The sequence below is a fragment of the Pygocentrus nattereri genome, chromosome 6 (genome assembly GCF_015220715.1).
Source record: "Pygocentrus nattereri isolate fPygNat1 chromosome 6, fPygNat1.pri, whole genome shotgun sequence".
NCBI classification, from domain to species: Eukaryota; Metazoa; Chordata; class Actinopteri; order Characiformes; family Serrasalmidae; genus Pygocentrus; species Pygocentrus nattereri.
The window spans coordinates 16,840,774-16,854,251 of record NC_051216.1 but is presented as its reverse complement, the minus strand read 5'-3'; the positions used below and the strand labels follow the sequence as shown (position 1 = coordinate 16,854,251).

The window sequence follows — 13,478 nt, the reverse complement described above, 5'->3', positions numbered from 1 at the left end:
TGCCAAGTTGCTTGAATTATTGAAATCAAAAATAATTGTTAAATCAAAAGTCTCAGGAGTTGAGAAAGTTGTGAGTCCTTTATTCTTCGTTTGTTCAAGTCCATTCCGGGAGCTTGTCATCTGTCTTGGGTGCTTCTCTTTGTTAAAGGTTCGAGATGACTGCCAGTCAGCCTGTTGAATTCACTCAGGATGTAACTTTCTCTTTGAAACATCTGTGAACAGAACAATAACACTGTACTTTTCTCACAAGGCACATTAAAATTAATTTTATTTACATATAACACTTGTTTATAGAAAATTTGGAACCAGAGTTGCTGTGTTTTTCCTGGCATGACAGACTAATTTTCTTATTACACTGTTATTTCACAATCTGGAATTGAGTGAAAGAATGAAGTCCTAAATTAGTCACTTGGCATAGACCAGGGGTCTCCAAAGTCTAGCCCCAGGGCCAAATGTGGCCCACAAACAGACTGTAATTGGCCCCCTGCTTCTGTTTTACAGTGTATTTTAAGCAGCCTGCCAGGCAGTACATTGCAGTTCTTCCTTTCACCTGATGGTGGCAGCTGACTAGATCTGCACCTTCATTTACTGTCAGAATTATTCTCCATGGTGTTGATGGGAATCAGACACTTGAAGAGCTGAATGTGTAATAGCTACCTCTCAAAGTTATTACATTAATAACTATTTAATGTGCTGATCTTATGTTTTACAGTAGTTTTGAGTAGATTCTGGCATAAAATGCATTTTTCAAAAGCCATTCATGGCAGAGGGGGTACATGCAAGATCAGAATCAAGCTTTATTGGCCAGGTGTGCGACGAATTTGGTTTTGGTTATAGGAGCTCACAGTGCACAGCATCAGACAGACATTCACATGTAGGGAATAAGATAAATACAAAATAAAGTACAATAAAAACCTGCATTCCTACTCACTCAGTCTCACACACACACAGTCATACCTGTAAACCTTACATTGTACAATGTATGAGTAAAGTTAAAGTGCTGAGTGCAGCAGCAGTTAAAGGGTGTATGGTGGCAGAGAAAGGGATCAATGAGGTGACATGTTTTAAGGGAAAAAATAATATCCAGTGTGAATGGTATTTAAGGGTGTAAAACCCTGTAGTGTAGCTTCACTGGTTATTTTGAGTAATAAATACAATATCTATATTTGAGTGGTAGGTATTGTGACCCCTGGTTCCCATCACCACTGTAAAGAGCTCTGAATCCAAGTTTCTCTACAGTGCAGCCTTTCGCATCACACCACCCCGACTTGGGTTACATCAACAACTGAATTATGCAGACATTTTGAAAAACGAGAGGAATTAGTGTCATCCATTCATACCTCATCCCACTCTTCGTCTGTCTCGTGTCTGTACCCCAGTAAGTGACAGATTCCATGTGCAGCGACCACCTGTGAACAACACAACAAAGGTCATGGCTCGCGCTCGGTAAATGGCCTCTTCATATTAGCTGCCGTTCAGAGATACTGACTGTCAGAGTTCCATGAAAATCGCAGGATGATTCTTTACACTGCTGCATAACATACTCCACCCCCAGGAAAACATCTCCTAGATTAAACTCATCTCTGTGAAGGGCGCATGGCAGCTTCCCGGGCCGCAGGTCCTTCAGGACAAAAGAAAACCCTGTTGTCAGCGTCACCTGAAGGCTTGTCTCTACATTAGTTTAATATGAACCGACACCGCAGACTGTACGAAGTTACAGCGGCTCGCCTCTTCGCCACTTTCTGTTCGGATTTTCCCGTTCCACCTTAAATGGTGCAGCAATTACATTCTGACATTCCTCCGGCAGAACGTACCGTTTAAGGTGGACCGGGAACATTCGAGCAAGAGGCTGAGCAGCCTGTGAGCTGATCCTCAGACAGTGACCGGCGTCTGTAAAGGCTGTTCAGGTTTTAGTATCTTTCACCTCATAGAAGGGAAAGGACAGCACGTCTGTGGGCTCGTTCTTCTTCCTGTAGAGCCTGTTGAGGTGCTGTATTTTGCGGTTGTCCACGCAGATGATACCCAGATCAAATTTCTGGACCCCCAGAATGTGTCGCAGGGTCTCCACGTCTCTGCGCAGCCTGGCGCGGCGGAGCTGAACCACGTTTTGGAGATTGCGCAGAATAACACCCATAATGGAAATGAAAAGAGGTTAAAGCACTTGGCACGAGACGTAAAGCTCCCCGCGTTTCTCTGGAGTTGTGATGGGTTCTTTCCCTCGTGTATCACAAGGTGGCTGACCGGCCTGCCTGCAGGTCTACCATCACTGCTCTGATAGCGGGGAACGGCAACTCAGCTGTCCGGTGCAGTGAACACGGCCCCGAATCAGAAATCTGTCAGATTGTCATTTGTGCGAGAAACGAAAACTCATCTAAACATCGGTATAAACAGGTTTGTCCCACTTATCGAGCGGTCGTGCCGAGCATGCGCACATCATTACTACAGCGCGTTAACTTAAGTTTTTCATGTTAAATCAGGCTTACTTCCAGTCTGTCATACAGACTACTGATACCTGAACTGAACTGCCTGCTAAGCTGCTATCAAAATATCCGAATTATTCTTTAAATGCCGGTAGCACTTTCTGATAAGGAGGTTAGGCTTAGCGCACCGGCTCTCTCAACCCTCAGCTCAGCCTCAGCTTTCTGCTCGTTGTTTCCTTCAGGGATCTAAATAGCGATGGACAGGAAACACGAGTTCGACTAGGTTGTCGTGTGTACGTGAACTCTTCTCAGGTGGGGGTGAGGGGGTGATTATTAAATAACGGCTCTAAAATATCGCGAGAGATTCTTATTTAAGAGTCAGGCTTTGTATTTCTGCTTTTATTTTATTTATTAACCTTTTAAAGATGTTGAGGCCAGGTCAGAGTCAGGGGGGCAAATGGGTCAGTGGGTAATGCCCCACTAAACCCAGTATTACAAGGCAGGAAAAAACATACCAGTAAATGTTTCTGTCTGTTCCTGGTGGTTTTGTAATGTGCCTTGGCTTTGCCTGATGGGCTGATCTCACAGTGTAAAGGATTCTAATGCTTTAACTGATCACCTGGGACTGACTCCAGATGCATTTGATGGGTCCCTATGTGTAGGGGTCTTGCAGGAAAATGGTGGTCTCTAAAGCTTAATCCTTAAACCCATTCCCATTAGCAAGCAAAAACATTAGGCTTTAGTCCTAGTGGTTCTAATGGTCTTTTTCTCAGTAGGGTATGTACATGCTTCTATACTGACAAGAGGCAAAAGAATGTAAAAGAGGTTTGCTTTGATCACTTTATATTATCTTCATGTAGGGATGCGCTGTATGATGTGTAAAGATAAATAAGCAGATTTCCTAAATGAGCATACCTTGGGTGATTTGTATAAATGTTGCTCTTGTTGATTCTCCCCTAAATGTGTGGCTCCCTTTGGGTGGGTGAGGACCACAGAACAGATTTAGTCATACCAAAGAGTTCTCACATATATGTACCTATTTTTGTCTGCCGTGCAGAAATGTAATGGTACACTCAGCCCCTGACTCAGTTAGGCTCTTGATACTGAATTCAGTAGATTCAGTGTTCCACGATATTTTGAACAAAATTCAAATGATGATGATCATTATTATCATAAGACCTATACGAATAGGATTAGTTTTAGATGTCATGTAATTTTTGTATCCAAGTGATTTTCTCATATCAGTAAAGATTCTGACACTTTTTACTTCCTATAGAATTAGCTGTAGAAATAAACCCAGGTGATATTCCATGCAAATTGACAGTAAATAGAATCAGTAAAACACTATCATTTAAATCCAGAGAAAACAGAATATATGTGCCATTCTAATGTTCTGTAAAGTTCGAAAGTTGTAAATTAAATGTGCAATTTATTAGTATCTTTAATAGTCTGAAACGTGCACACGTTGAAAATCTCCTTTATGCATATGCACGAACAGGTATCCATACACTCATTGCGAGGCTAAGAGGTGTAAAACCAGACTCAGATCAGTTTCATAAATCAGCTTTAATGGAACCTTTATCTCATGTTGACGTCACATTGGCTCCAAAGGTCACATATTTCATAACCTGCGCTGTTATCATGCCAGCAAACTGCAGTGGCTGTCACAGTAGAGAAGACCTAGCATATCGGCTTTTATTTGCAATCATCTGATGTGAGTACAGTTTTAAAATCATTATGCTCAAATTTACTTGAAGTTTTGAAGAAAAGACATGTGGAAATGGAATGGAATGGAAATGTGGACATATGGAAAAACTAAGCATTCATTTCATTTTTTGTCAATTCCATAGCAACGTTGAACAGTAAATATGAGTGCTTCCAGAGATGCCAAGGTCGTGGTGGTCGGTGCAGGATTTGCAGGTTTGGCTGCAGCAGTCTCTCTGGTCCAGGCTGGTTTTCAGCACATCCAAATCCTCGAGGCTAATGGACGAGTTGGAGGCAGAGTCCATACCACCAGACCATTCACCAAGAATATTATAGAACTTGGTGCCAACTGGATCCATGGACAGGATGGGAACCCGATTTTCCAACTAGCAAAAGAAGGTGACTTGTTGGTTGAAGGGATGTCTTCCAGTAAAATAATGTGCTTGCCCCACTCAGTAACTCCCCGTGATTACTTTTTCAAGCAAGGTGGGAAACAGCTTTCTGCTGAAACTGTCGATCAGGTATGTTCCCTATTCAGTAAACTCACCTCCAAGGCCTTTGACTCAGAGCTGGAAGATAGACACAAAGCCTTAAGTCTAGGGAGTTATCTTGATGCTGCCTTTGCCGAGTCACCTTTAGCTGCTTCTGAAGATTCTGAAAGACAAAGGATTTTTGAGTGGTGTAAGAGAAGTGAATGCACAGATGAGGCAAGTTCATCGCTATATGAAGTGTCTGCATCGCAGATTGGTTATTACATTGCTCTTGAGGGAGGCTTTTTTAACTCTTTGGGTCCTGGGGGCTACCAGGCAATATTAGATATTCTTTTGAAATGTTTGCCTTCAGGAATGATCCTGAGCAATAAACCAGTGAAGAACATCCACTGGGACCTAGAGGAGAAATCCCAGGGCACTGAGAGCAGAGAGATGCATCCTGTGAAGGTGATCTGTGAAAATGATGAAGTTTTTGAAGCTGACCATGTAATTGTGACTGTATCTTTAGGGGTTTTAAAGCAACAGGCAGCAGCTATGTTTAAACCAGCCTTACCAAAATCTAAGATGGATGCTATTGAGAGGCTCGGCTTTGGTACGGTGGACAAGATCTTCCTGTGTTTTAGTGAGAGGTTTTGGCCAGAGGACTGTGCTGGAATCCAACTCGTGTGGGATGAAGGGCCTGAAGATAAGTCTGTCTACACTTCGCAAACTGAAGAGGCCTGGAAAGAGAAGTGGTTTAAGAAGATCTGTGGATTTGATACTGTGGCCTGTCACCCTACAGTACTCTGTGGCTGGATTACAGGCAGAGAAGCCCTTCACATGGAGACACTTCAGGACAGTGAAGTGGGAGATACCTGTGTGAGGTACACCATATCATGGTGTCTTGCAGTTTATGTTCTAGTAGTAGTTTAAAGATTTTAAACATTTTTCTGAAGATTGGTGCTTTATTTTGAAAGACTGATCAGGTCCTTCACCGGCTGGTCTGTTCCTGATGTGTCCCAAGTGCTGATCTCCAGGTGGGGTTGTGATCCTCATACCCTTGGTTCCTATACATTTGTTCCTCACAATGTGAATGCGGTGAAGGAGCATGAGGCACTAGCAGCACCTCTTCCCTTTCAAAATAAAGTTCCAGAGAGCAAGGTATGACTGTTTTTTCTTCTATCATTTTTATGAATATTGTAACTGACATCACAGGGTTGAAATATAAGAAACAGCTGAATTGGGTCTCCTGTTGAGTGAGTGTATGGAATGCTATTTGAGTTTAATCACTGGTAAATGTACTTAGTATTTACAGTGTATACCCTTGATTTACTAAATCTAAATCTAATGTAATTGTCTATCTGTGAAGCCCCTGCAGGTGCTGTTTGCAGGAGAAGCCACTCAGGTGAACTTCTACACCACCACCCATGGAGCCTACCTCTCAGGAGTCAAAGAAGCACAGAGACTCATAACTCTGTACTCTGATAAGACACTCAGTCATTAGAGAACAAAATGCTAACTGCTGTGACTCTTTTTATTGATTTTTATGACTGCGCAATGATTGACAGACTACATGAGCATGATCTTTGCAATTTTCAAGGACGTGAGCCAGAATTGTTGGAGCCCACTAAGTAAGACATACTTGCTTAGTGGGCTCCAATGACTGACCATTGGGGCGCTATGACTGACATATATTTGAAACATTTGAATCCATAGGAGCATTGCTATCTTTAATTTTTGAGCAGATTCCCAGCTGGATTGTTAAAGGGGTCCCTCCTCTCCATGGTCCATATGGTGTAGGACTGTTGAGCTGACCTTGATGAAGATAATGCTTAACTGCATCTGCAGGAATGTGTCTTTACTCCATACCTGTTATATAAATATTATGTCTTTCAGAACTTGTGAATTGTAGATGACCGAGCACGATAGAAGTTAGAAAAGCAAGGTACAGGAAAACAAGCGCAGTAGTTTATTCAGTCCAAGAGGGTGAAATGTTTGTCTTCGGTATCTTACTAACGAACTATGTGATGTAAGATACTTTTGTTTGATTTTAGTGGAGCGCAAGAGGATCGTAATTAGAAGTCTCAAGGCACAGATGAGTTAAAGGGGGGCAGTTTAGGGTTACGTTAAGGGTTCTGTATTGCACAAAGGTGGAAATGTCAAAGTCTTGGGATGAGTTTCTTACTAAAATCATGAAGCAATCAGGAAGCAAACCTGTTGAAATCTGCAAAGAAACTACTCTAAAAATAACAATCTGACACAACTCTTCACCTTTTGATGGATCTTGGAATGGTTGGCTTAATACCACTTGATTTGAAATTTGGTTTCCCAATACAATGAGCTTCATTCAGTTTAAATATGGCACAAATGTTCAAAAGCTTTTTAGGGCCACAGTAATTAAAACTGCTTTGTCTGATTACAAAAGAGTAAGGCTGATGCCGTCACCACAATGAGCTAGATAGCGTTTATTAGGTGATAACACCATATGGCGACATGGGTACATAGGCACAGATTAGTGGTGTCTGCCTTTTGGTGTTGCCTGAGCCCGCTGTAGTATATATTTCAAATGTCACAAAATTCAGAGTGACCTTTAAACAGGTAATAGCTTACTGTAAGAGCAGAATTCAGTGTACAGACTACAGTGATCACAGCACTTGCACTGTTAATTGAAATGAGTATTATTTTGGAACCCAACTATTTTATTTTGACCTGAAAAGCATTTCTGCTCGACCACCAATGGAAATGACTTACTACTCTGAGGTTGGAGAAGCAGAGAAACTCATAACTCCCTGATTAGACACCCTGCCGATAGACCACCGCACAACCTAAAGGTTTAGGTTTTTATGACTGCAATAATCTACAGGCTGCATTTTTCAAGGATCAGACACACGAGTTCTGTGTTTTGATGAAGTGTTTTCTTATTGGATGTTTAGCACAGAAGACTCATCTTTTCATAATAAGAACTTGGGCATCGAATTCATTCTTTTGGTCATTCATTATGATCAATGGTGAGGCTGATGTTGTTGCCATAGTGCTCCAGTTAATTTTTAACTCATGTTGTCACATGTGCACCGACTCGTGCACTATTGTATTTCTACCTTGTGGGTTGTGTCACCTAAGCCGGGAGTATATGCTTGTATTCTAAAGGTTGTGTAATTCATGGCACTCCCTGAACAGGCATTTGTAGAACATTTGTTGAAGAACACAAAGCCTATGTTCATACTGCAGAGATCAACTCTAAAAGGAACCAGATTGGTGTGAGCAGCATTTCGTAGTCTAGCTGTATTTTATTTCTTATGCGCACAAACTCTCAAACTCTGCTCTCAGCAAAACTGCAAATATGAGTGTGTCCAGAGATACCAAGGTTGTGGTGGTGGGTGCAGGATTTGCTGGTTTGGCTGCAGCGGCCACTCTAGTCCAAGCTGGATTTCAGCATGTCAAGATCCTTGAAGCTAATGGACGAGTGGGAGGTAGAGTTCGCACAACTAAGCCATTCACAGAGAACGTTATTGAACTTGGTGCTAACTGGATTCATGGACAGAAGGGAAACCCTCTTTTCCAACTCGCAAAAGATCAAAATCTGCTAGCTAAACCATCTTTGGAAGACGATTCTGATGATTACTTTTTTAAGGAGGGAGGAAGGCGTCTTGCTGAAAAGCTAGTTGACCGGGTCACCTCTCTCTTTGAAGAACTAACCTCCAAGGCCTCCGAGTCAGAGCTGGAACGCAAGTACAGAAGCCTGAGTTTGGGGGATTACCTTGATGTTGCTTTTTCCAAGTCTTCTTTAGCATCTTCAGAGGATGGAGCAAGGATTTTTGAGTGGTGCAAAAGAAACGAATGCACAGATGAGGCAGCTTCTTCCCTCTTTGAAGTGTCTGCATCTCAGATTAGCGAGTATGTTGAACTGGATGGAGACTTTTACAATTCACTGGGCCCTGGTGGTTATCAAGCAATATTAGAAGTCCTTTTGAAACGTTTACCTTCAGGAATGATCCTGAGCAGTAAACCAGTGAAGAGCATCCACTGGGATGTGAAGGAGAAATCCCAGGGCACTGAGATGAGCCATCCTGTGAAGGTGATTTGTGAGAATGATGAGGTTTTTGAAGCTGACCATGTAATTGTGACTGTGTCTTTGGGGGTTTTAAAGCAACAGGCTGCAACTATATTTAAACCAGCTTTACCAGAATCTAAGATGGATGCTATTGAGGACCTCGGCTTTGGTACGGTAGACAAGATCTTCCTGCACTTTAGTGAGAGGTTTTGGCCTGAAGACTGTGCTGGAATCCAACTTGTGTGGGATGAGGGGCCTGAAGATGAGTCCGTCTACACTTCTCAAACTGAAGAGGATGACTGGAAAGAGACGTGGTTTAAGAAGATCTCTGGTTTTGACGCTGTGGCTCGTCACCCTACAGTACTCTGTGGCTGGATTACAGGCAGAGAAGCCCTTTATATGGAGACTCTTCAGGACAGTGAAGTGAAAGACACCTGTTTGAGGTACTGTATACTCTCAAAAAAAACAAAATAAAACATACTGAGCTGTCACTGGGGTAGTACCTTTGGTACCTTTAGTTAGGGAACATAACTGTACCATATTCATTTGCAGTTATATTTGTAAGTGTTATTGACTCCCACACCCTGTCTTGACTCCTGGCTTTATATTTGATGGTTCTTTTTTAAAAGTTAGATATGAAAACGTACAAATACATAACCCTCCCGTGGAAAAAGTATTAAGGTACACAGTTAGATCTTAAAATCATTGTTGTACTTTTGAGGGTACCTTTACATTGTTTAAACAATGATAAACAAAAAAGTGCCTGCACTGTCAGTTTTTCTGACAATGCATGCCACGTTGTCTCACACAGGAATGATGTAGAACAGGTTTTGAAGATGTTGCTAACATATATTGTCTCTATTTTGTAAGACTGCTCAGGTCCTTCACCGGCTGGTCTGTTCCTGATGTGTCCCAAGTGCTAATCTCCAGGTGGGGTCATGACCATTGTGTCCTTGGCTCCTACACATTTATTCCCAAGGGTGTAAATGGCGTGAAGAAACAGAAGGAACTAGCGGCACCTCTACCTTCACAGAGTAAAGGCTCAGTTGGCAAGGTACAGTTGCAGTTTTGTGCTATTTATTTTTTTGATGTACCACCTCTGATGTAATACTGTATAAGTGTGGTTTGGACTCTCACAAAAACTTACAACATATGCTATATCTATCAGATACCACTGTTTGGACCTGTTGAGTTATTTCTTTTTTAGAGTTTCATGTGTAAAACAGATATTTTTATTCAAGAACTGGTTACAAGTACCAGTTTCAAATTTACACAGAGGTAAACAATGAAGACCCAGAGTTTGCAAAACTACAATTAACCAAGGGCAGAAACTAGTGGTGCAGTGGGTGTTTATAACAAGATATAAATTGGGTGACAGCCCCACCATCAGGCTGGCCAGAGTTACTGTAACTGTAGGAGTTGCAGAGCAAGGAATTGTGCATAGTATGGAAACAGGGCCCTGATTAATAAAACAAAAAAACAAAAAAAAACTCAATGTACTGATCAAAAGTATGAGTACTGATCTAGGATTAGATTCCTCTTTTTTTACTATGACTTTACTGACAGGAACATATCCTAGATCAGCACTCCTTCTCTGGGAAGCTTTGCAAGCAAAAAAAGCAAGTATTTCATTTTTATTTTTATACATCATTTGAGCAGAGCAGCTGCCCTTTATGTTGTATAAAACATTTCATAATGAATGGTCCAGTAGAAGTGCTCTGTAATTGCCTGGAATGAACTTCACATTAACTTATACTTTATATATACCACATACTGTGGAGAACTGGGTCATTCAAGGAATGGTCTAGTGAAAAGTCTAATTTACCACTCACCCCAGATGTAGTCACACAGCCAAGGCATGACTGGGGTACACATTTATCTTCTTTAGCCCTGCAGCCATAAGGCTGAAGTTGTTAACAAAAACTAGAATTCAGTGGTCACCTGAATCTTTTCCATGAATTACTCTCCAAAACTTCTCTAAGCCCACTTAAACTGCATCAGGGTCTTTATTTTTATCTTTATTACTAATTGATTGTTGTCTGTGAAGCCTCTGCAGGTGCTGTTTGCAGGAGAAGCCACTCATGTAAACTTCTACACCACCACCCATGGAGCCTACCTCTCAGGAGTCAGAGAAGCACAGAGACTCATAAACCACTACTCCAATAAGAGCAATTGAGTTTAGATTTTCATGAAGATAAATAAAATAACATTTGGAAGCCTGATTTTTTTAAGTGTTGGTAAAGTCTTTAAAAAGTCAGTAATTATGTGAAAGTAGAATGATCTGATAGATAAACTGACCTTTTCTTGTGTGATAAATGACAAATTAATTTATGTACTTTGGCCATTTTTACTTCAAATTATGTAAAGTAAATCATTTTCCCTGTATTCAGCTAATTTTAATTAAAGTGTAATATTTACATTTTGTTCTACAATGTTCTTTAGAAACTATGAGCTTTGGATGAAGAATTGAATAAAGTGTGAAAAATGTTCAGTATTTTCACCAGATGGCGCTAGTGTACAATCGCTTTTTACTTTAGTTTGTATGAGATCATACACCTGGCTAACACATCCTCCACAGGGAACCCACTTAAACATTTTAGTGTCTAATTTCTACTGATTTCCTGAGGTTACCAACAAAATAAACAAAAAACAGCAAAACATAGTCTAATCAAGGGCACCCAAACTTTTGTATATAAATGCACTTCACTTTAACCAACTATTCCCTGAATGACACACCATAAACCAGAAGATAAAATATTCAGGTGGCCCTTCATCTGGTCATGTTAGACTGAAGTTGGAACTAAACTGCAATGTGGTAGATAAGCTTACAAACAACATGCTAAGCATATTAAAGGAAGTTACACATTTTTAAAAATGCATGCATATTTCAGTCACTGAGATATGAACAAAGTTAATCAGAGTGATCTGATGTGTGATGGTGCACTGTAAGGAAACAAGATTTTAAAGTGGACGTGATAGGAACCAGAGGTCACAAAGATGTTCTCATTAGATACTGTTACCTGCATGTGTGTCCATGCCATTAATGGATTAAAAAAAACTGTTTTGGGCCAAAACTTTACCTCAAAACTGTTGTAAAACAGTGTCTCAGGCAGCATATTCATAGCCATTTAATGTAATAACATTCTGTGATGCAGCTTTAAACCCTTTGTATGTCTGGTTCCCATCAGCATCGCTGTGAACTGTTCTGACTCTGTAAGAATGTCTTATTTCACATGAAACCACTCTGAATGACGGTTTACACCTTAAAATTTTCGGAAGTCTCTACTTGAATTTAACCAAAAACAGCACCGGAGTCAATGATAAAGGGATATAGTGGAGATTTAACCATCCTAAACATAGTTTACCCAATTTGTTGAGTAGCTACACATTATAGTTATATGATGGAAATTCATAGTCACCTGCCCATCAGAAAGCTGCTCACTTCTCCAGCTTCTTGTTCAAATTTCCCCACTGCACTTTAAATAGTACTGCAGTGAATGTGGAATAAAGTTCTGACTAAAGCCTGAGTAGACTGATGAATATGTGATCATCAGTTATTAATCACAGCATTACTAAACTTCCTTTGAGAAATGGCAGAACTTCATGAATAATAAATAAGCTTAGCTTTGGTGTTGTACTGGACTCATGCACACATTTCATGGAAAGTTTCATACGTTTTCTAAAAATCACACCCACATTACAGTCAGGTTTGCAAGATTTTGTTATTGTGATAAAGTGATTTGTTTGCTTAGTTCTTGAGATGGCAGTGGGATTATGACCTGCAGTGAACCAAAATCCACCATGAGAGCCAAAATAATGATGAGAATTGGAAATAAGTGAATTTTTCATGGAACATATTAATGTAAAAATTGAAAAAAAAACTGCCATCAGTAACAGCAACGGTGTGAATTAAGTAAAAAAAAAGCAGTTTTCCCTATGTACCTTATCAATAATCATTGTAAATGTATTCTGAATGTGTTACTTTTTTACGTATTGTAATTGAATGTTGAATGCATTACCAAATACATTAACGACAGTGTATTCAGCCATCACTACCTTTTCAAAGAATTCTACCCAAACATTGCTTGTAATGTGTGTTATTGTATGGTTGTGTCTAACTTAAGCTGGAAAGTGTCACCTTTCAGTATAAGTAGTGTTATTTAGAAATTCTTCACTGTTTCTGGTTTAGAGAGAAAAAAAAAGACCAAGCACCAGTACATGACCTCCAAAAGCAGAATGTAAACTGGAAAAGTATTTTAAATTCTAAAAACATAATTCTAAGTTTTTAGAATTATCACTTTGGAAATAATTTGCCAGCGTAATGTTAACTAGCTCAATGCTATGCTAACACTATTAGCATGAATGCTAGCATTTAGAGAACAAGCGTTTGTTTAGATTTTTACACTCTCAGGAGAAAATAGTAACATTTTCTTTGATTACTTTGAAAAAAAAAACTAGACATTTGTGTGAGTTTGTGTGAGTAGAAATCACTTTGAAGCCAGTTATTATGCCTGGTTTTGTTTGCTTTTTTGAGCATAACTAAACTAGACAGGAGGCTAAGCTTATTTTGTTTTGCGAGTTAATCTAATGGTTCCATGGTCAGCTTCAGTTGTTATAGTTATTCATTACTTGAAGATGTGCAGTATTTTGCATGTGTGTGCAGATAACATGAAAATGTTCAGAGAAAATCATTTAGAGTTTGAATCAGCTTAGAATATCTGATCCCAACAGAGTCTTTGCTGTAGTGATAAATGTATTCAGCGTAGCATGTAATGTAGGATTATAACTTAGGTTGTACATGTAAAACTAGCAAATAAAATAATGAAACTGCTC

General features: G+C 40.1%; 3 protein-coding genes across 5 annotated transcripts; 2 read left to right on the top strand and 1 right to left on the bottom strand.

Moving 5' to 3' along the window:
• Window positions 1–59: 59 nt before the first annotated feature.
• Window positions 60–2,632, bottom strand: ybey (ybeY metalloendoribonuclease). The gene is made up of 4 exons (XM_017691622.2): window positions 1,925–2,632; window positions 1,490–1,621; window positions 1,341–1,409; window positions 60–212 (listed from the first exon to the last, which is right to left on the bottom strand). Exons 1-4 carry the CDS (start codon window positions 2,132–2,134, stop codon window positions 117–119), a joined length of 507 nt encoding a protein of 168 aa, XP_017547111.1. The 5' UTR covers window positions 2,135–2,632; the 3' UTR covers window positions 60–116.
• Window positions 2,633–2,683: 51 nt separating this feature from the next.
• LOC108423936 (spermine oxidase-like) lies at window positions 2,684–6,492 on the top strand. Of its 3 annotated transcripts, XM_017691619.2 has the most exons (5): window positions 2,694–2,732; window positions 3,919–4,134; window positions 4,271–5,478; window positions 5,572–5,755; window positions 5,964–6,492. In XM_017691619.2, exons 3-5 carry the CDS (start codon window positions 4,289–4,291, stop codon window positions 6,096–6,098), a joined length of 1,509 nt encoding a protein of 502 aa, XP_017547108.1. In that variant the 5' UTR covers window positions 2,694–2,732; window positions 3,919–4,134; window positions 4,271–4,288; the 3' UTR covers window positions 6,099–6,492. The 3 variants fall into 3 exon arrangements, with proteins under 3 accessions (XP_017547109.1, XP_017547108.1, XP_017547107.1); XM_017691620.2 differs by lacking the exon at window positions 3,919–4,134 and having other exon boundaries at window positions 2,684–2,732; XM_017691618.2 differs by lacking the exon at window positions 2,694–2,732 and having other exon boundaries at window positions 2,749–4,134.
• Window positions 6,493–6,631: 139 nt separating this feature from the next.
• LOC108423937 (spermine oxidase-like) lies at window positions 6,632–10,867 on the top strand. Its single transcript, XM_017691621.2, has 3 exons — window positions 6,632–9,088; window positions 9,516–9,699; window positions 10,693–10,867. Exons 1-3 carry the CDS (start codon window positions 7,935–7,937, stop codon window positions 10,819–10,821), a joined length of 1,467 nt encoding a protein of 488 aa, XP_017547110.1. The 5' UTR covers window positions 6,632–7,934; the 3' UTR covers window positions 10,822–10,867.
• Window positions 10,868–13,478: the final 2,611 nt, after the last annotated feature.